This window comes from Diceros bicornis, chromosome 32 (assembly GCF_020826845.1).
Source record: "Diceros bicornis minor isolate mBicDic1 chromosome 32, mDicBic1.mat.cur, whole genome shotgun sequence".
NCBI classification, from domain to species: domain Eukaryota; kingdom Metazoa; phylum Chordata; class Mammalia; order Perissodactyla; family Rhinocerotidae; genus Diceros; species Diceros bicornis.
The window spans coordinates 37284626-37305312 of NC_080771.1; the positions used below are offsets into that span (position 1 = coordinate 37284626).

A 20687-nucleotide genomic window follows, 5' to 3' on the forward strand; every position below is an offset into this window, starting at 1 on the left:
CTGCAAAAAAAAAATTCTACTTTGGGAAACTACTTCTGGTGCAGTTTGATTTAGCTCCCCAGAAGAACCCACGTTTGGCCGGGTGACATGACGACCAGAGGGGAATGCTCCAACACGTGCCTTGCTTGGGAGCAGAAATGAGGGCAGCGCCATTGTCAGATGTGAAGAAAACAAACGTGTCCTCCGTGATCCTCAGGTCCTGAAGGAGGCGCAGGATTTTCCCCACACTGTCATCCATCTCCCGGACAGCGTCCCCATACCTGTGGGGAAAGACAGGACGTTCACTGGGGGACAATGGCATCAGTGTGACTGCAGAGCAGCTAAATCATAACTTCAGGGATGGACAGCAAAATGGACTGGCTGAATTCACAGAAGAGGAAGAGGAAAACCCAAGTTCAAGCTGTCAGAGTTAATCCAGGACAGAACCAGCCACACCGCCGCAGCCCTCCTTCCACTAACCCTGTGCTGACGGATACTTTCAGAGAGGCACAGATGCTGCCATCTTCTTCTACAATTGATACTTAAAAACTTAAGGGTACTGAGTGCCCTGTCCCAGGAGGTAATCAAGCACAGCTGAACCCCCTGGTGGGATCTATGTCTCTACTACCAAAGACTCACCGCCCTCGCTGACTGGTACCCAAGAAAGGCTTGGATGCATAAACAGGTGCATGTGTGGCGTCGACGGCCCAGTAGAGAAAGAAAGGGCGCCGAGCTGCCTGCTGCCTCCTGATGAAGTCCAGGGCTTCCTGGGGAGGAGAGCACACCGTCCTCCTCCACCCACAGGCTGACCGTCCCGCACCCCAGGGCTGCCCAGCCCAGGCTCCCATCACCTGTAAGTAGATCTGAGTGAGGTTGGCTTCTCCAGTCTTCAGATTAATTGGAAATTCTTCATAATATCTGAAAACAGTATAGATTCAGACAGAAATCAGACTACAGGCCAAGACAGCCCCCTTCTCCCTCATTTCACAGGCAACGTCATGGGCCTCATGTAAAAGAAAGATCTGCATCTTGTTCCATCCATGTCGATTTCTGAACACACGAAACAAGCTCGCACGGCTCCTGAGATCACAGGTCGTGCAGCACGAAGCTAAGACGAGGCGCCACGGTGACCCCGGCACCCACAAGGGCAGGCGGTGGAGGTGGAGCGTGGGGGCGGCGCTTCTCTGAGAGGCGACGCTGGGACAGCTGCACGTGGCTGTCCTAGGAACCACTGGCACTGTGGATGGTGACCGCGTGGTGTGTGTATTTTATCTCAGTGAAGCTCTTATTGGAAAAGGCAAGGAGTCGGCTCAGCTCTTTGGTCCAGTGATGGGTAATGAGGGCTTCCACCAAAAATAAAAATAATAAAAAAGGGAAAAGAAATAAAAAAGTTAAGCCAAGCAAAACTCAACAAAGACCAGGGTCTTGACCCCGCGTGTCCACCTGCAGGCACCCCACAGCCGGGCCGTGGGCCAGACCAGGTCCATCCTAGAGCCGACCACCTTCAGACAGCGCTCGCCCTCGGCAGGCGCACAGTCAGGTCTCGTCCACCCCTCCTCTGTAACGCTGCAATTCCCAAACGTCCTGAGGGCAGCCGGCATGCCAGCGTGGGGAGGCCCATGGCCTCTCAAGCTGGAGCCCAGGACCCGCCCATGGGCTGCACGGGGCCGAACCCCGTGAACCACGTGAACTCGGTTGCCGTGTGCACACACCTCATATTTTCTAAAGAGGTCAGAAACTCCTGTGGGCGTGGCTGGTGTGGTGGCCCCAGGCGGTGAGTCCTGCAAGGCTCTGGGCAGAACAAGCTGGCAAAGCCACGCCCCAGTGCACTGGGCTGCCGGCGCTGACGAGCAGGTGGCTCCAGAATTTCCGTCCCACTCGCGGTGCAGCAGCAGGGCGCGGGAAGGGGAGGGACTCGTTACCTGCCAACCATCTCCCAGTCCCTGTACACAGGGATGTTGGGCCTGGCCCTGTTGTCATAAGGTCCGAAGTGGCAGTTGGGGGATCCAAACCACTCGTCAAATCCGTGCTTCAGGGGGTGGAACTGAGGCCTGTGGCCCAGGTGCCTAGAAATAGGAACCGAAGACACTTCAGGGACGCCACACAGCACGGGGACACCCCAAAGTTCCGAGCAGCAACACCCCACCACCTTCACAGAACCTTCAACAAAACAAGTGTCCCTCCAACACTGAGTGTGTGCTGAGCCCCGGACATATCAAGACCTCACCCTTCAGAAGAGTGCCAGGATCCACCCTGCCCTCCCCGGGTGAGGCACTGCCCAGGCTATGCCGAGGGCGTCAGGCACAGAGAAAGGTGTCCAGGCATGGTGAGGGTGTCCGTGCACAGCGAGGGCATCTGGGCACAAAGGATGGCCTCCAGGCACAGTGAGGGTATCTGGGCACAGTGAAGGGATCCAGGCACGCTGAGGGTGTCCAGGCACAGTAAGGGCATCTGGGCACAGAGGACAGTGTTCAGGCACAGTAAGGGTGTCCGGGTACAGAGGAGGATAAGGAGTGTTCAGGTGTCCTGCCAGGAACACTGGGAGGGGGTCTGGAAGAAGACACATGATGAGAAATCTCACACCCGCCTGGTGACCGTCCACAACTCCAACCTCAGCGCCATCTCCACACTCCGTTATTTCCTCTGGTGTTTTATTACTTCGCAGAACAGCTCTGTGGGTTGCCTCAAAACACGAGTGATTTTCCTCTGGGTTTGCGAGGAAGGAAACATTCCTGTCAGGTAATTACTAAGCGTCTCCGGTTAAGGTTGCTAAGAGCCTCCTCTCCCAGCTCAGGATAATCACCACCTGACAGATGGCCTGGGAGGCTGGGTGAGCTGCCGCCCTGGACCACGCTTGCCCCAGACTGGGACAGCGCCGGGACCCCCTAGTGCTGCTCACCGACCCAGCGTCCCGGCCATGACGGGCATGGCATAACTGGAAGAGAACATGGCAAGTGCCCACAGGGTGACAACTGCCAAGCTGTTCTCGAGACCCAGGTTCCCCGTGGAGCTAAGCAGCCGTCCACAGGCCCCCCGCGCACTGCGGGCGTGAGGCAGAGCTGTGCAGAGCCTCCTGCCAGACCCTGCCATGTGCTCCCACGTCCCCACGCCCCCGTCTCCTGGGGCGCACCTAACATCAGGTCCTCCTGCCAACTGGGGGGGCAACAGGCTCCCATCCAAATGGGAGGGGCCGGCCCTGGAGCACGGCCCCACCTGCTCTTGAGAACACTTGGCTTAGACAGTGGTTTTGGGGTGTGGCTGGATCCAGGTCACGGGCACCGTGGAGTGAAGTGACTCCACCTGAGAAATGGGTCGGTTTCTTAGGTTTACATTTTACATTCGCACAAAACCTCTCGTGGTGTCACGAGTGTGAAAGCAGCGGCCCCGGAGCAGAGGGTCCTCTTCTCTGCTGCAGGCCCCACCCTGACCACTCAGAGGCTCTGCACTGGCCACACAGATCCCAGGGCACCGTGAGCTCACTGCACAGCTCGGTCACTCGGTCAGGGAGGACATGGCATGGGGCAGTGGGCGAGGCTGGGCTGGCCAAGGGCCAGACCCGAGCCAGCCAGCAACTGAGTCTGGGTGCCAGTAAGTGCACCTCTTGGGGCCTTGGTTCCCCACTGCTGGTTCTAAAATTCTCTGCCTCCTGACGGCTACCCAGCCCCCCGCCAGGTGCATGAGCATCGGCCTGTGTGATTTCCCTCTGCAGAACCTCACTGCCGGCTGTGTGCTTCAAGCTCCCTCGTGTCCCACGTCCTCTCTGGCCCGCTGCTACAACGCCTGTCATTTCTCACTGGCCTGCTCCTGCACTCGCTGGGAGGAAGTCACACTGCCTGTGCGACACTCCTACGTGCCCACAGCCGTCAGCTCAAACGGCCTTTGCTTAACAGGAACACCTGGCCAAGGTCCTGCTCACGTTAAGTTGTCAATTCAAAGTACTTGCCCCAAAACAGCAAGAGGGCCAGCACTGCCCGCAAGTGAGCTGGGCAGCAGCACGTCACAGTCCCTTGTGGCACAGCCTCCTAGGGAGTCCAGGCTCTGTCCACCCCAGGACTTGCTTAGGCCGAGGAAATCCTGATCCATGGTCCGGAGACAGGGTGTTAGGGCAGTCACAGGTGTGGCTGCCAACACCCTCTACAGCCCTATGGGACTCTGCTGAGACCCCCACCTGGACGAGGAGAGGCCAAGCCCTCCACCCCAGGCCTCTGACAGCCCATCCTCGCACTGGCCACGGCCGCCCTGACACTGGCCGGTCCACCAGCACTGCATCCACCGCCCCGAGTCCACACAGAGCTGCTTCTCCAGGCCCTGCCTGACTCCTTCTCCTGCTCCTGTGTTCACCTCTCTCCCTGACGGTCACGAACCTCAGGAGCTCATGGAGGCACGTTCCCACTCCAGCTCTGGCTGCCCTAAGCCAACGACTGTGAAAGGGAGGCCACCGGACCTAGGACAGAGCTGCCGGCCGAGCACAGAGAGCTCCGGTCACCGTGGGGGCTCTTCCTTCTGTCAGTGCGGCCCTGACTGGCTCTGGCAGTCCTCACAGCCGGCCTTTGCCACAGTCTCCCTAGGCCTTCCCAGCACTGCCTAAGACTGTGCAGGCCATGAGGGTGCCCGCAGCCCAGGGCACCCCCATCAGCTCTGCTCTGCAGCCACCATCTGCTTGGAGCCCATCTGCTTGGCAGGATGGCCTCCAACTTGTCTCAGGAGTGAGAAAGCATAAGTTAAGTGTTCTCCAGGTCACCGGGGATTTTCTGATGACCATTCTCTCAGTGTCCGCGGACCCGCCATTGCCACGACTGTCAACGTGCGTGGAGCAGCTGTCCTCGCGGGGTGCAGATGAGGCGCTCATCCTTGAGAAAGCAGCACTGGCGAGTGCCAGAGGGGTTAAGAGCAGAGAGGCCACGGTGCAGCGAAGGAGAGACAAGGGGCTGGAAAATCAAGGAAGGCTTCCTGTAGGAAGCGGGCTTGCTGTTCTCCAAGGGCCCCAACACTCAGGAAAGGAAAGAGAGGACATTTGACCTTTACATCAACTCTCCTGAGCTGTGCACTTGGGCATCCCCATGGGAGTAAGAGAGAGAAACCGTTTAACGTGCTTAAAACAGCATAAACAGCGTGCACAGCCCTGTGAGTTACGATCACAATAATTCGATCCAGCGACTCCGCAGCACAACTGGCCTCTACCTCCTGGTGGATTCTTCATTTCACCACCAGACAGAGCCCCTGCGCTTGCTGACCCAGTGTGTCATCTGCGATGGTGCTGTGTGTGCAATAATGTGGCTCCTTTGGTGAAGCTGCAGCAGCAGGCAGCCCAGGGAGAAGAGCGGAAGGAAGGGGCGGGTGGCTGGGACACGTGACGTGCGAGGAGGACAGACTCACTGCTGTCGCCTCAGCCTCCAGACAGGAGGTCCCACCAGCACGGCCACGCCAGCTTTTAAAGACACGCTTTAGACTTCTAAATGGACCTGGAATTCAGAGGCTCCACTGCCCATCCAAGAAGGCTTCCCCGTCTGGAAGTGTTCCATAAGGACCCTGTGCGGAACACGCCCCACCCGGCGAGTGTCGGGACTCACCACTTGCCCACGATCTTGCTGACGTAGCCGGCCTCCTTCAGCAGCTCAGGCAGGAGGTGCTCCGAGTCTGGGATGCCGCCCACGATCTCCTGAGGCGTGTAGGCTGGAGGAGCAAGTCAGCATGTGAACCATGTGCACGCAGAGGAGGCTGTGCTACAGAAGGTAACGTATCTGAATGCTGGACCATCAGTGTCGATGGGCAAAGCCCTGGCTAGGAGCCACCACTGCCATACAGCACTTTTGGGGTTTTCCCGGCACCTCCCTCAAAGTCAGCACCATTCACGGGTGGGGACGGGCAAACCACGGCCCTAGAGGGCTCTGGACCATCAGGGCAGGGCCCCCATCTCCTGCCCCTCTGCTGGTCCTCCCCCAGGATCTCGGGAACATGCCATCTGACACCACGAGGGCCCGCTCTCGCCAGGCCTCTCCTGGGGCTTCCCACGTTCCCCTTCTCCAGGGGCCATGCGCAACTGCTCTCATCTGGGAGGCCACCCCTGAAGCACAACCGTCCCAGCCTGTTCCCTGCGCAGACCTCCTAGCACCTGGCTTCCTCAGGTCTCTTTGCGGGCGTACAGCTCGCCCCACAAATGGGCAGCAGCTCCTTGGGTGGTGCCCAACTCGCCAGGCCATGCCCGGCAGGCAGCTCTGGGGACAGGACCGGGACAGGACGGGCGCAGGGAAGGAGTTGTGAGCGGTGACTGTCAGCCTTCACCGTCCTTGTCAGAGCGGGAGCCGGGAAGGAGGCCGGGCCCACCCCGAACCCAGAGCTCTCACACTAACCTCACCTTCCTCTCTACTTGCCTAAAAGGCACTGTTTTTGGTGGAAGTGCTACAATCTGTTTTAAAATGACACATTATAACCCAAACAAAGCCTGTGAGCCCGGCAACGAGCGCCGCCCTGGAGAGGGATGGTCACACGTGACCGGGTGACAGATAGCCCCTCCATGCCCCCTCTCGTCTTCGGCCTCCCATGCTGCAGGCGCGGTCCGAGTGCACAGCGTACCGTTCCTGGCGTGCCCGCTGGTCGTGTAGAAGCCGTTGCGGATGGGCAGACGTCCAGTGAGCAGAGCCGCCCTCGCTGCACGGAGGTGATAAAAGAGAAGGGCAATGAGATCGGCGCCACCTGTCAGACCCGCCACTGGCTGTGTTCCTAGTGCCTCTGAATCCCGCCTGCCTCCCAAGAGCAGACCACCCTGCACAGACGGGTCAAGGTGGGCCACCAGGACTGTGGGGTCCACAGGCCTCTCCTCACGCACCACCCCCTGCCCCGGTGGGCATTACTTCTCTTCCTCAAGATCAGCGTGTATGTCCCTGCCTCTTAGCAGCGGTGGTTCTCCCCCCTCTGAGGGAGGGATACGCTGCCCCCTGCCCCACGACTCCCACCCCTAGGGCCCAGAGTCACTTCCCCAGCCAAGCGCTTCTCCTGAACCAGCCATAGCCGCTCACCTCCGCGAATCAAAACAGCAGCCACCACCACAGGCAGCGACTTTTGCCTCAAAAGTCCTCACAGGTTCCAGCCCCCTGCAGCCTCTGCCGGGCCTATGCCCCGCACAGCACAGAGCCCAGGTGCTCCAAAGCGCCAGGATCCCAGGGAAAGGAGTGCCCAGCCTGCCAGTGCTCAAGGCACTGGAGCCACGCTGCGCCCTGTCCCTGCCCCAGCCGGGAGACAGCCCGACTTACATGGTGAGCACAGGGGGTTGGCCGTGTAGAAGTTTGGGAAAAGCATCCCTTCCGCGGCCATCCGGTCCAAATTCGGGGTCTCTCTGGAAGGTTCTCCGTACACCCCCAGGTCACCCCACCCCATCTGCAGGAAAGAGCCAGGAGAGGTGGAATGAACCTCCTTCCGTCCCGGGGGAGACGTGAGGGCACACAGCCAGGAGCCCCAGTGCGGCGCGGGCACACGGAGCTCGGTCAGCGGCTCTGCGGAGCAGGCTCCTCTCAGCAGGCACAGCCCCCTGCCCGCCCTCTCCAGGTCCTGCCCAGCGCCATACGCTCACCGAGAGTATCTGCCTTCACACAGAGAAGCCAGCCCTCCCAAGTCTGTTGGGAGATTCAGATTTAAACACAGGTGGTAAGCTCCCCACAAAGCTATACACAGCATGGCCATGGGAACCAGCAGTGCCCTCCTAACTCTCTACCCACCAGAACTGAAACGTGGGCCACACGAGATCGACGTGGACGTCCACAGCAACACAAGTCATGAGCCCAGGAAACACCCCAAGTGCCCGTCAGCTAATAGATGGATAAACAGAATGTGGCCTATCTGTACAGTACCGGGTTGAATAGTGCCCCCCAAAATTTACGTCCACTCGGAACCTGTGAAAGTAACTTTATTTAGAAATGCAGGGGTACAGGCCAGCCCCGTGGCTTAGTGGTTAAGTGCACACACTCCGCTACTGGTGGCCCGGGTTCGGATCCCAGGCACGCACCGACGCACTGCTTCTCTGGCCATGCTGAGGCCGCGTCCCACATACAGCAACTAGAAGGATGTGCAACTATGACATACAACTATCTACTGGGACTTTGGGGAAAAAAAAGGAGGAGGATTGGCAATAGATGCTAGCTCAGAGCCAGTCTTCCTCAGCAAAAAGAGGAGGATTAGCACAGATGTTAGCTCAGGGTTGATCTTCCTCACAAAAAAAAAAAAAGAAAAGAAATGCAGGTGTAACTAGCTAAGATGAGGTCCTACTGGAGTAGGGTGGGCCCTAATCCAATGACTGCGGTCCTTATAGGAGGGAGCTAGAGAGATGAGACAGACACACAGGGAGAGGCCGTGTGGCGATGGAGGCAGAGGCTGGAATGATCCATCTCTAAGCCAAGGACGCCTGGAGCCACCAGAAGCTGGAGGAGAGGCAGGAAGGACCCTCCCTCAGAACCTGAGGAGGGACCGGCCCTGCAACCCCTTGATTTCAGACTCTGGCCTCCAGAACCGGGAGAGAATAAATCTCTGTTATTCTAAGGCACCAAGCTTGGGGTAACTTATGTTCCAGGAAACTAATGCACACACTATGGAATACTACTCAGCCATGAAAAGGAGTGAAGCACTGACACACTGTGGCCTGGACGAACCTGGAAAATGTGATGCTCAGTGAGAGAAGCCAGACACAAAAGCCGCCTCTGGTCTGATTCTGTTTATACGAAATGTCCAGAACAGGCAAGTCCATGGACAAAGCAGATTAGTGGTTGTCAGGGGCTGGAGGAGGGGAACGGGCAGTAACTGCCCATGGGGACAGGGTTTCTTTTTGGGGTGATGAAAATATTCTGGAACTAGATCGTGGTGGTGAATGCACAACATTGTGAATGTGCTAAATGCCACTGAATTGCAGACTTTAAAATAGTTAAAAAAGGGGCCGGCCCCGTGGCTTAGCGGTTAAGTGCGCGCGTTCCGCTGCTGGCGGCCCGGGTTCGGATCCCAGGCGCGCACCGACGCACCGCTTCTCCCGCCATGCTGAGGCCAGGTCCCACGTGCAGCAACTAGAAGGATGTGCAGCTGTGACATACAACTATCTACTGGGGCTTTGGGGGGAAAATAAATAAATAAATAAAATCTTAAAAAAAAAAAAGTTAAAATGGTAAATTTTATGTTAAATGCATTGTACCAAAATCAAACAAGCCAAGTGGTAAGATGTGTTACCACCTGGGCAGGGACAGGCAGCCGGACAGACGAGTGACGAAGCTAGAGGGAGAACTGGAGGTGAATCCGGTTGGGGAGCAGGTGTGCACTGCAGAACTCTTTCAACTTGGTTGTGTGTTTGAGAACTGTTGTCCTAAAATGTTTTTAAAAAATACTTCAAAAGGGACAATGGCACGTGGACTTTGCTCTGTGACCGAACACATCCTTCTGCAGCCCATGTCCTAGGGGGGAGACCTGACCCCAGGACCCCTCAGCATCCACGGGCGGGCAGGACATGGCCTGGCGGCAATGTTTCTCCTCTGGATTCATCAACCGCGACAAGGTCCCTCCAAGCTGGGTCTCCTTAAATGTCTGCTCAGCATGAACCCCAAGGGCGTCGCCTCCAAGGTGACTCAATGCTATCCCCTCTTCCCCTGGAGAATGGGGTGGGGGTGGGGGAAGGGGCTCTGGCTGTGGAGCTGGGCCCAGGGAGCCGCAGCCAGTGAGAGTGAGGCCTTCCCTCACAGGTGACACATCCCTTCCCCCGAGAAGGTGCTCCAAGCACCAAACCGAGTGCCCATCTGACCCAGCGATTCTACTCTGGGAATCCAGAGTCCAACACACAGGTCCATGAGAAAACGTGCACACGTGTGTTCCCAGCAGCACTGCTCACATCACCAAGAGGTGGAGACAACCAGTATCCAACGACAGACAAACCGATAAAACGTGGTCCATCCACACAGCAAAACACGATTGAAAACACGGTTGAGCATTAAAAACAACTGAACCACCGACCATGTGGAGGAACCTCGAAAACATGTTGCTACGTGAGAGATGCCAATCACAAAAGGACAGATGTTGTATGATTCTGTTTATGAGAAACGTCCAGAAAAGGTAAATCCAGAGACATAAAGCAGATGAGTGGTTGCCAGGGCCTGGGGACGCGGGGAATGCAGGTGACTGCCAAATGGGGACAGGGTTTCTCCTGGGGTGATGACAATGATCTCAGGTTGACTGGGGTGATGGGCACACAATGCTGTGAACTTACTAGGAACCACTGAACTGCACACTCTAACGGGGAGAACTGCGTGTAATGTGAGCCACATCTCAGCACAGCAGTGAGGGAGGAAGGGCAGCCCCAGGTTGTCCATTGGGCCCCGGTAGGGCCCTGGCCATCCCCTTCTCTCCGGGGGTCCAGGTTGTCCATTGGGACCCAGTAGGGCCCTGGCCATCCCTGTCTCTCCGGGGGCCCCTTAAAGCTCTTCTGACTCACCTGCTCTGGTGATTCAGCCAACAGGAAGTCTCGGGCCTGGGAGAGAGGACAGGGTCTGAACTGAGAGAAAAGTGCCCACCCGGGACTGGACACAGCTAGTGTGCTGACCCAGAGAATGCCGATGATGCTGGGTGGATTCTGCAGAAGTTTCAGAGAGCTGGGGCCTGGTGATCTCACGAAAAGGTCTGGCAACTCTGGGCCATACGTGGGTGGCTGTACATGGGACAGCCTGGGACGGCCCCAGTCAGGTCTGTTGTCTGACTATAACTATTAACGTCCTCCTTCACTGGACAACAGATGACATACCCTCTCTCCCCATAAGGGGAGCCCGGGAGCGTGACACTGCCTCTCGGTGACGTCCGGCTCCACACTTCTCTGGCACAGCCTTCTTCACTCCTTCCCGTCTCCCAGCCTGAGGCCGGGAGTCACACACAGGGGTCCAACAGCCAACTTGGGGGTTTGCCTTCGGACAATGCAGTCTGCTCCCAGAGGCCCCTCCAGCCTTACAGCCCTGGCTTTGGCCCTTTCAGCTTTGGGTCCCTTTGGAGATGGCTTATTTTGAAGATACTCAGTGACAACGGGAGCTGGAATGAAACACGCCTGGAAAAGGTGCAGCTGGCAGGAAGAAAGGGAGGCGGGTAGGAGCACCCCAGTGTGCGGATTTGTCCTCACGGGCGCAGGGGGGCTGCTGTACCTCTAGGCAGGCACATCCCAGGTCGGAGGAGCAGAGAGAGGCAGTGGGGGCTGGCCACATGGGCACCCCCCTGCCTGGCACCCACCAAAATTCCGGCCTCCGGGAGGAAAGAACAGTTCAGCACAGGGAGCCCCTCCTATCAGGGAGTGGGGGAGACTCCCCAAATCCCAGGTCCCCAATGCCGGCCAAGGGCCCACCTGCCTCCTCATGGGCGTCTCCGAGGCTGGCAGTCACTGGCCTGCTGTGTTAACTCATTTCTGCTCAATACCATTCTATTATTACTAATCGATTAGCTTTCATAGCTATAAAAATACGGACATTCACATCCACCTTCCAGAATTCTTAGGGTGAAATGAAACCAGCACGAAAGGCACCCTGTGAGGCAGTGATAAGTATCTCTTCCCCTCTCCTATGTGACTGTTCATAGGAGCGAAAGCAGCCGGGACCCAGGAGTTACGTCATCCTCCCGCCCTTGGCTTCTCCTCTACTTAGAACTTCAAGACTTTTGAGCAATGCAAGCGTCACTCATTGCTGGCTATGAGGGACGATTATAAAGACACTCCAGCCGTGAGCTTGTCCATGTCAACATACATCGAAGGACACGGAGGCTCCACTGGTTGGCTCAGGAGATTCAGGTTGGGGCTCCCACTAATGGGCCCACAGTAGGCACACCTGAGCTGGCCTCCGTGTAGCCCGACTTTAAACCTCCTCAGTAGGCAGGGTGGTCCTTCCTAGTCCTATATTAAAAACAAGGAAGCGCCCAGGCCCTTGCAGCAGGAGCAGTCTTGGGCCCGGCCAGGCTGGGACACCCCAGGAAGGAGCCTCTGTCGCCCCGGCCCCAGGGCCCCATTGGCCTTAGAGAACAGAGATGAGTCAGCTCCACTGAAGAAGCGGTTTTCAATGTCTTATAAACTCATTCCACGCCTGTCTACCAGGGGCCTGTGCTGCGTGTAAGGACAGGTTGAGGAAGAAGGAGACAGACGCCATTCCTCCCCTCCCCAGGCACCACCCTGGGCAGCTGAGAGGTCTGCAAGCCTCGCCATAATTGTCCCCATCCTGCTCCCCAACGGTCCTCCCAGGGCTGGGCCCGAGGACCCGGCTGGACAGGCCAGCAGACCCCTCCCCCAGAGAGCCTGGCTCAAGGGTATAACAAGAGCCATCAGGGCAGCGTGCCCGCCCACTGGGCCTGCTGACCATCAGTGGTGGGTGAGGCCAGGTGAGGACAGAGAGCTGGGAGGGCCTCCGGATCTCACCGGCCTGAGGCCAAGCTGGCTCTAGCCCACCAAGTCAGGACAGCCAGGGTTCCTGTTTTTGCTTAAGTCTCTTTGAGTACGTTTTCTCTCATTTGCCACCAAAAAGTCCTGACTAACCCACGTTCGCTGACCAGGACAAACGTCTGCCAGGTCTCTTTGGGTTTCAGCTGCCAAAGAACCCCGAAGCCACAAAGAGGAACCTGCACGGGAGGGACCCAGTGCTGGGCCTCCCAGCCGGCGGTTCCCATTTCCTGCTGCCCCACCCTGGGGCACCCAGGTGGTGTGGCCCCACATCAGGCCCCCTCAAGTAAAGACACTCCCAGCGCTGGTCACACTCCAACACTCAGGGCCTCCTGGGCCTAAAACGATGCTTCCTACAGAAATACACGCAGCCGCCTGTGTAAGTCAGCATTTTTCCAGCAGCCACGTTAACAAGGCAAAAAGAAACAGGTGAATGAAGGCTGACACTGTATTTTACTTAATCCAATACACCCAAAACACTATCATCTCAACAAACCTACAATGTAAAACATTACTAATGAACTGCCAGGAGGGCGGTAATCCGCTTCACATGCCCAACTGTCCCCTGGAAGAGAAGGGGAAGGGGCTCAATGAGAGGCTAGCCACCCAGAGAGACCGCTTGACCGAACCCTCACGGGGACGGCAGCCACGAGAGGACCGAATGTTGAAACAGAAAGCGTTGCTAAGACCGACGTGTCGTTCGTTATTAAGCAAAGTTTCCCTTCCAGCCACCAGGACACGGCCAGCGGAGGAGCTTTGGGACCTGTTTCAGAAGGGTCATCATCTGGATGAGTTCATTAGACTAAAAAGAAGCACGCTCGGTGTTTTCTCCACGTGGTGGAATCACAGATGGGTTTCTACGATCTTTTCAGGCTTATCTGAATGCTGTTAATTTTATATAATAATTATTTTAATATTTAAAAAATTATTAAATGAGATATTTTACAGTCTTTTTCTCATACTAAGTCTTTGAAAACTGAGTGAATGCGTTTTACACACACAGCACCTCTCAATTCCAACCAGCCAGGCCTGCCCAGCAGCCACGTGAGGCTCGTGGCCTTGGTCCAATGGCTCCTGTAAGCATCTTTGCTGGCCTTTTGGGGAACTCCAAGCTTTTTTTACTCACAACACTTCTGACACCAAATGCAGGGGGGTTTCCACACCAACCACTTCTCCAACCTCCAGGCACCAGCTGAGAGTCCAACAGTCCAGTTAAATTCTAACACTATCCACCCAGAGCCAGCACCAGACCTCACAGGTCAGGGCTCAGCCCCACAACACTGGCCCTCCTTCAGACGCTAGCTCTAAGTCCTGCGCCCCCAACACACTGACCAACCTGCTGTAAGTCAGAGGTTCCCACAACCCCCTCCAAGCTTGATAACTTTCTAGAATGGCTCACAAAACTCAGGAAAGTGCTGTATTTACTATTACTAGTTGATTATAAAGGACACAACTCAGGAACAGCAGATGGAAAAGACACCTGGGGCGAGCTATGGGGAAGGGGCGTGGAGCTCCCCTGCTCATCTGGGAGCTCTCCCGGCACCTCCCCGTGTTCACCAACCTGGAACCCCTTGAGTCCCACTGTTTAGGGTTTTTATGGAGGTTACATAGACATGATTGATTAATTCACTGGCCATTGGTGATGGGACTCAAGCTCCACCCCCTCTCCCCTCCATAGAGGTCAACCTGGTGCCGAAAGCTTCAACTTTTGGCCTTTCCAGAGTCCCCATCCTGAAGCTGGCTAGCCAGGGCCTCAGCCACCTGTGGTCTCATTAGCACACCACACACTGTTATCACTGTGGATTCCCAGGGCTTTAGGAGCTGTGCACCAGACCTGACAGCACAGGTGCCCACTCTGCCCTCTGTGCTGCCTCGGTCCTCCCCACACTGTGTGAGGAGAGCTGGCCAGAGGGATAGGGGCCAGAGAGCTTCGGTACCTCCCCGCAGCTCAGAGCCCAGTGGGATCTGAACCTGAGTGTGTGCAGCTCCTGCTCTACCCCCACACCTCACGCTGACTAATTTCAGAATCTCCATGGGATCACTTGGCTTCCTCGGGTAAGGAACATGGGACACAGTCGCAAAGGGATGAGTGCACAGTTCAGCTCCCAGCCAGGAATCCTGCTAACCTCCACAGGGCCGGCTGACCAGTGTGACCGCTGTGACCAGGGGCCCGGGGCTGCACACACCCAACCAGAGACATTCCTCCCGGGTCAGTTCCTCCCGGACCCAGAAAGACCTGACCTATGGCCAGACTTCTCCGCAGGGCCGGAGCAGCCTGCCCAGGCGCACAGGGACAGCCCCTGAGCAGGGCAGGTGCAGAAGGCAAAGGCAGAGGGAACTGACCTCCAAGGCAGGCAGGCAGGCAGGCCCTGAGTGTGCGTCAGTTCTGCACTCCCTCCTTGCCCCAGATACCCCTGCACTGGGGGTGAGGGGTGAGCAGAGGTGCTGAGGAGCTGTCCACACCGGCCAGGGCCGCGCTGGTCTGGGCTGGCCCTCTGGCCTTCCCTAGCGGGAGGAGCGGAAAGGGAGCAGTGCAAGAAGGGTCTCCTGGACCCGCCTGGACGCGATACCTCACCTCGGCCTCACCGCCCGCGAGGCTCCGGCAGCAGGGCCATGCGCTGCCCCACCGCTGGCCGCCCCCACGGCCGCCTGCGGGCAGCCCTCTCGGAGCCCGCCCCGCCCCGCACTCACGTCGTCCATGAGCAGCAGCAGGATGTTGGGGGGCCGCGGAGCGCCCGTGGCCCCCAGCGCCGCCACACTCAGCACCAGCAGCAGCCGCCACCTCGTCACCTCGGCAACCGCCGCCATGGCAACCACGCCGGGCACAGCCGAGACCCGGCCAGCTGCTCGAACCCAACTGACGGCCGGTCCAGCCGGGCCGCGGGGCGGGGCAGAGCCGACCGCGTGACCAGAGGGGCGGGGCCGAAGTCGGCCGCGTGGCTGGGCTCGGGCCCAGGCCGACCGCGTGACCGGAGGGGCGGGGCCTTGCCAACCCCGAGGCGCGGGCGGTCGCGTGAGCGGCGGCAGGGTCACGTGACGCGGCAGGCCGGCTTCCCAAGATGGCGGTGTGCGTGGCGGTGATCGCCAAGGAGGTGCGTAGGCCGGCGGTCCGGCCCGCCCCGGCGCTCAGCTGGCCCCGCGGAGGGGCTGCAGCGGGAGGGCGGCCGCGGGACCCCTTCCCGGACCCGCCCGCGCTCTCCGCCCTCCCCTCCGTCCCTGCCCGCGGTCTCCGGAAGGGCGGGCCCGGCGGCCTCGCCGAGCCCCGGTGGTCCCGGGCGGTCCGGGCAGGCGCCGCCCAGACCCGCATCTGCAGCTGCCGGGGTGTCCCCCCGGCGCCCACAGCCCAGGACCTCCTCTCCCGTCCAGGGCCAGCCGTCCGTGCGCGGGCTCTGGATTCTTGCCCCCGAATCTGGCCGTCCACTCCTCTCCGTACTCCTCCACCGCGCACCCCCGCCGGCCACTCCATCGTTCCCCCGGACCACTGACAGTCTCCACACCGCAGCCACAGTGCTATTTGAAAAACAAGTCAGATCGTGTCACGCCGCTGCGTAAAGTCTCTCCAGTGGCTTCTCACTGCCTTAGGATAACGGCTGAATAACGTGGTCGCTTCCTCCTCGTCCCCCATACCACTGACACCCTCCACTCCAACCCAGCGGGATTCTTGCAGCTCCTCGACAGGCTCTGCTGTCTCACTTCTAGGTCTTTGCACTGGGAACCCCCCTTCCCGACTCCCATCCGTTTCCTCGTCCCCATAGATTTCATTTTCTCTAGAAAGCTGTTTCTGAATCCTAAGACTGCAGACTGCGTTGGGTGGCTGTCCTGGTGCTTCTGCCTCTCCTAAGCCCGGGCCCGCTGCGAAGCTTTCTGAGTGCCGGCTTCCCGCTTCGTGTTTTCCCCTATAACGCGTTACTTATTTGTTGACAGGTTTGGTGATTGTTTCCTTCACCAGATGTCAGCCCCATTAGGGCAGGGGCAGCGTTCATTCACTCTGTCTGGGCAGTGACAGGTGCGGGACAGAAGCAGTGAATTGTGGCATGGGGGAGCCCTTGGAGGACACTATTATCTCTGCAGTCAGGATGGTCAGAAAAGGCTGTGCAGAGAGATGAAGGGAGGTGTGAGCCGAGCCCTGAAGGGTTTAGTGAGGGGCCTGCCAGTGCCCCTGCCCAGGTGAAGAGAGTGCGGTAGGTTGCATATTGGGAAACAGCCAGTATTCTGGGGCCAAGAGGAGAGCCCGTGCTAGGACTGGGCCCCACATGGAAGGTGGGTGACCTGTCCAGGTGACAGGGTTAGTTGTCAGGCTGTGCTCAAATCTGTTTTTCTGAGCCATCTTCTCTTTTCTGCCCACCCTAGTGATGCCCCTTTGCAGACAATACGTAAACCTTCTCAGATTAGAGTGGGTCCCCTGAAGGCAGTGCCCACAGCGTTTGGAGGATCAGACAACAGGTTTTAGAGAATGAGAGTGTGTTCCTGGCTGGTTGGTGCTTGGTCGTTTCTCCCTCTGAATGCTCTGTGGCCTCGTTTTCATCGTGGGGGCAGACAGGGTGGATTCTCATCACGACAGTTGCCGTCATCCTTTCTTGCAGAATTACCCTCTCTACATCCGCAGTGTCCCCACAGAGAACGAGCTGAAGTTCCACTACATGGTGCACACGTCCCTGGACGTGGTGGACGAGAAGATCTCGGCCATGGGGAAGGCCCTGGTGGACCAGAGGGAGCTCTACCTGGGCCTGCTGTACCCCACAGAGGACTACAAGGTGTATCCTTCACGCTGTGGGGGGCCTGTCAGCAGGGGTCTCTCCCCTCAGGGTTTTGCATCTGGGGATTCGGCCTGCAGTGGCCCGAGGTGTACTGTAGGATGAGATAACCTTGAATGGCTGGTCCTCTTGGGGCTGGGACAGCCTCTGGGGCACTTCGTGTGATGCAAGGCTGTCCTGTTTCTCCAAAGTGGTTTTGGAGCCAGGGGATGTGCACAAATGGCCCTCCCTCACACGCTTCCTCGTTGATGCTGTGTTTCATGCTGTCACAAAGTCCCTGGGTTGAAGCACGTTCCCTAACCAGCTGTGCAGCTACGGCTACGTGACCAATTCCAGGGTGAAGTTCGTCATGGTGGTGGATTCCTCCAACACGGCGCTCCGTGACAACGAGATCCGCAGTGTAAGCCCAGGGGATGCGCAGGCCAGGCCCCGGCCGCTTGGTCTTTCGTTTTCCCTTTGGAGATGCTGAGAAGCCAAAAACCTGGCAATCGCTAGGTGTACGTGTGAATTAAGAACGCTATTGGTTCTTGTTTCAGATGTTCCGGAAGCTGCACAACTCCTACACAGACGTGATGTGCAACCCCTTCTACAATCCAGGGGACCGCATTCAGTCCAGGTGGGCCGCTGCTCTCCTGGGTCTGCCGCCCTCTCTTTGTAGCTCTGCCCTGCTAAAAGGCACTGTTCTACGAGTCAGAGAGGGGTGGACACTGTTCCCTAAGGCAGCGATTTTGAAGCAGCAGAACACTGTTTTTCCAAACAGACTTTTATTTTTTTATTTATTTTATTATTATTTATTTATTTATTTTATTTATCAGCCCTGAGCTAACATCTGCCAATCCTCCTCTTTTTGCTGAGGAAGACTGGTCCTGGGCTAACATCCGTGCCCATCTTTCTCTGCTCTATATGGGATGCCGCCACAGCATGGCTTGCCAAGCTGTGCGTCGGTGAGCGCCTGGGATCCGAACCGGCGAACCCCGGGCCTCCGCAGTGGAGTGTGCGCACTTAACCACTTGCGCCACTGGGCCAGCCCCCAAACAGACTTTAGAGGGATCTCCAACACAGAAACCAGACAGAGGGGAACTGGGGGGGTACGTGCAGAGCTTGCCCATTTGGTTTCCCAGGTGCACCCAGGAGGTATAGGGCGCCCCCACGGAGCCCAGTGAGGGCCCAGGCATGTGGACAGGAGCCGTCGGGGAGAAAACATGCATTTGTCGCTCACCCCTTTCTGTCTTTGATGTTGAACTTGGACAGTTAGGAAATCGGATTGGAGGTATCTTCCAAATAGCTTTCAAATAAACACAGTCTTAACATGGGAACGTCATGAGGATGCCTCATAAAGAAGCGTTCGTGTGCACACACTTTGAACTTGCTCTTGGGAGTTTCCGGCACTCCTAGACACAGTTCCCAAGGGCTCCTCATAGCCAGCGGGTGAGAGGACATTGCAGTGACCGAGCCAGGCCCCTCCCATGCTACCTTTCCTTGGCTGTGACACTGTGTCATGGGTTGTCCTGGTGGCAGAATCATGTGGAGCCCCATGTCTCCAGCTGTGCAGGGCGGCGACAGCTGCTGTTCTCGCTGCACCCCAGCCCTGTGTGCCCACGCGCAGCTCCTGCACCCCTGCCTGAAGACCCGGCCAGGGCAAGGCTGCGCTGAGCGGGCCAGACCTGGGGGAACTGCGGGAGTGAGGGGCACGAGACAGGTCTCATCCCTGGGTGTGGTGGCACGCACATCCTGGCCTCAGCTGAGTTGGTTATCTGAACCTCAGAGACCAACGCCCCAAGCGTCCTGGGAGATGAGGGGTGCACAGAGCCTCTCTCTGCCGGCAAGGGTCGGGGCTGGCTCTGCTCCTCTTGAATAAGTCTGCTTCTCTTTGCAGGACCTTTGACAGCATGGTGACCTCTATGATGATACAGGTCTGCTGAGCGAGAACTCTGTTGCCCGTCGTCTGGAGGAGAAGCCTTCTGTACATAACTGTAGTGTTTAGACGTGTATTTATTGTTATCCGCCTCTTGCCGAGTGTCCCGGATATGCTGCTGGGGGCAAGGCCTCGAGCAGCGTGCCAACTAAAGGTCTTGTGAGATCAGATGTGGTGTTTTCCATCTGTGTCAGCAGAGGGTCTGGCTAAAGACAGTCTAACACAGGACTTTTGGGGGACGGGGGCAGAGGTCCGGTACCAGACAGAGCGGGGAGCTGTTGTGCCCAATAGGCACGCAGGGGCAGGGGGAGGGGGGCGGCGGAAGGAGGCGCACAGGACCCATGGGCTGGCCTTTCTGCTCCGCCGTCTGCCCTCCTCGCCCTCCACGCCCTCCAGTAGCTGACCAGTGGGGTGTCTGTGCCCAGGGCCAGATCTAGAGGGGCACACGGGACAGCCTGCACGCCCTCCCCTTGGGGAGAAGTCCTCTTTCTGGGTTCAGCCGCAGCCTTGGGAGGCAGCCCTCACGAGATCCAGGAAGCCGCTCGTGACCGTGGCGTCTCCTTGGCTGCTGCTTTCTGAGCCGAATGAGCAAACTCCAAGAACCTGTTAGTGCGCAGTGGTTCCTCGTGGCCAGACGGAGATTAGGAGATAAGTCCGCCCTCTCCTGCTGCCGCCAGGCCTCTGGGCACACTGCGGTGGGGTGGGGGCTTACTTTTGAGGAGAGGCTGATGTAATTGGATTTCTGCTTTCTGCCTCCCCATAAGCCGCCTCAGCCAAGTTCAGATGGCGGTCTAACTAGCTGGCCACAGCTGGTGACAGCTCCTCTGGGATCAGGTGGCCCAGGTTCCAGCACCCTTTGTCATTTGGCAATGTGGTCCATGAAGTGGGAGAGGTGCCAAGGGCCCTCGGGGTCTGAGCCCCGCCCGCAACGAGTCTACTCGTTTTCAGAGCTGCTGGCTTCTCTGAGTTGGCTCCCCAGGACAGCTGTGAGCCCCTCTCCTCCTTTCAACTGCTCTGAAGAGGCTCTCTGACCACAGGAAGGCAGCTCAGACCCCTGGGGGAACCGGGAAGGCTGTCAGCCTCTGTGGGCCCCGGGCTGGAGCTGGAGCAGGACTCACCTCTGCACGCTTTTGGGTTTGCTGCCCTTCTAACCAGCGCAGGATTGATTTTTCACACTACAGAAGTAAAGGAACGAGTCAGCTGGGAGTGTGTGTTAAAAACACAAGTCCCTGTCCCCCGCCCCACCCCCAACCCCCCACGCCCCGCCACAGGTGGAATTGACCTAGAGGAGGGCTGAGAACAACCACAACGCAGGCGCTGTTTCTGATGCCAGTGGACGGCAGGCTGTCTGCACACGGGACTTCTTCCCTGCCGTCTAGCTCACATCTCTGGTGGAGCCTTCAGTAGTCTCTCCTGCCTGGGGAGTGGCTGTGGTAGGGACTGCAAGTTGCTGACCCAACGTCCATTCTCTCTTGCTTTCTTACTAACAGAACCCCAGTGTTATTGGGGGCAATTGACTAGACAAAAGATATTTCCTACCCTCTGTAGCATACAGGGGTAGGTAGTTACGGTACCTAAATGGATGGTGTTGGTAGGAACTTGCAGGAAGGATACT

General features: G+C 57.8%; 2 protein-coding genes across 7 annotated transcripts in view; one reads left to right on the top strand and one right to left on the bottom strand.

Annotated features, from left to right (window-relative positions):
* GALNS (galactosamine (N-acetyl)-6-sulfatase) overlaps nucleotides 1-15292 on the bottom strand; it is a 33635-nt gene extending 18343 nt beyond the window's left edge. Inside the window, exons 1-8 of one of the 3 annotated variants that reach the window (XR_009216460.1) lie at nucleotides 15095-15292; nucleotides 7230-7353; nucleotides 6553-6627; nucleotides 5550-5652; nucleotides 1902-2045; nucleotides 831-897; nucleotides 619-746; nucleotides 73-260 (exon numbers count right to left, since the gene is read on the bottom strand). Coding sequence is in view for 2 of the 3 variants with exons in the window: in XM_058528470.1 (XP_058384453.1) it covers nucleotides 73-260; nucleotides 619-746; nucleotides 831-897; nucleotides 1902-2045; nucleotides 5550-5652; nucleotides 6553-6627; nucleotides 7230-7353; nucleotides 15095-15211 (946 nt within the window). In the remaining variant the exon portion in view is untranslated. The remainder of the gene's footprint in view (nucleotides 1-72; nucleotides 261-618; nucleotides 747-830; nucleotides 898-1901; nucleotides 2046-5549; nucleotides 5653-6552; nucleotides 6628-7229; nucleotides 7354-15094) is intronic. The other 2 variants (XM_058528470.1, XM_058528471.1) reach the window with 2 other exon arrangements.
* A 100-nt stretch (nucleotides 15293-15392) lies between these two features.
* TRAPPC2L (trafficking protein particle complex subunit 2L) lies at nucleotides 15393-19240 on the top strand. 4 transcript variants are annotated; one of them, XM_058528476.1, is made up of 6 exons: nucleotides 15432-15495; nucleotides 15770-16102; nucleotides 16987-17159; nucleotides 17470-17557; nucleotides 17694-17773; nucleotides 19034-19240. In XM_058528476.1, exons 3-6 carry the CDS (start codon nucleotides 17044-17046, stop codon nucleotides 19077-19079), a joined length of 330 nt encoding a protein of 109 aa, XP_058384459.1. In that variant the 5' UTR covers nucleotides 15432-15495; nucleotides 15770-16102; nucleotides 16987-17043; the 3' UTR covers nucleotides 19080-19240. The 4 variants fall into 4 exon arrangements, with proteins under 4 accessions (XP_058384457.1, XP_058384459.1, XP_058384458.1 ...); XM_058528474.1 differs by lacking the exon at nucleotides 15770-16102 and having other exon boundaries at nucleotides 15393-15495; XM_058528475.1 differs by lacking the exons at nucleotides 15432-15495; nucleotides 15770-16102 and adding an exon at nucleotides 16116-16409.
* Nucleotides 19241-20687: the final 1447 nt, after the last annotated feature.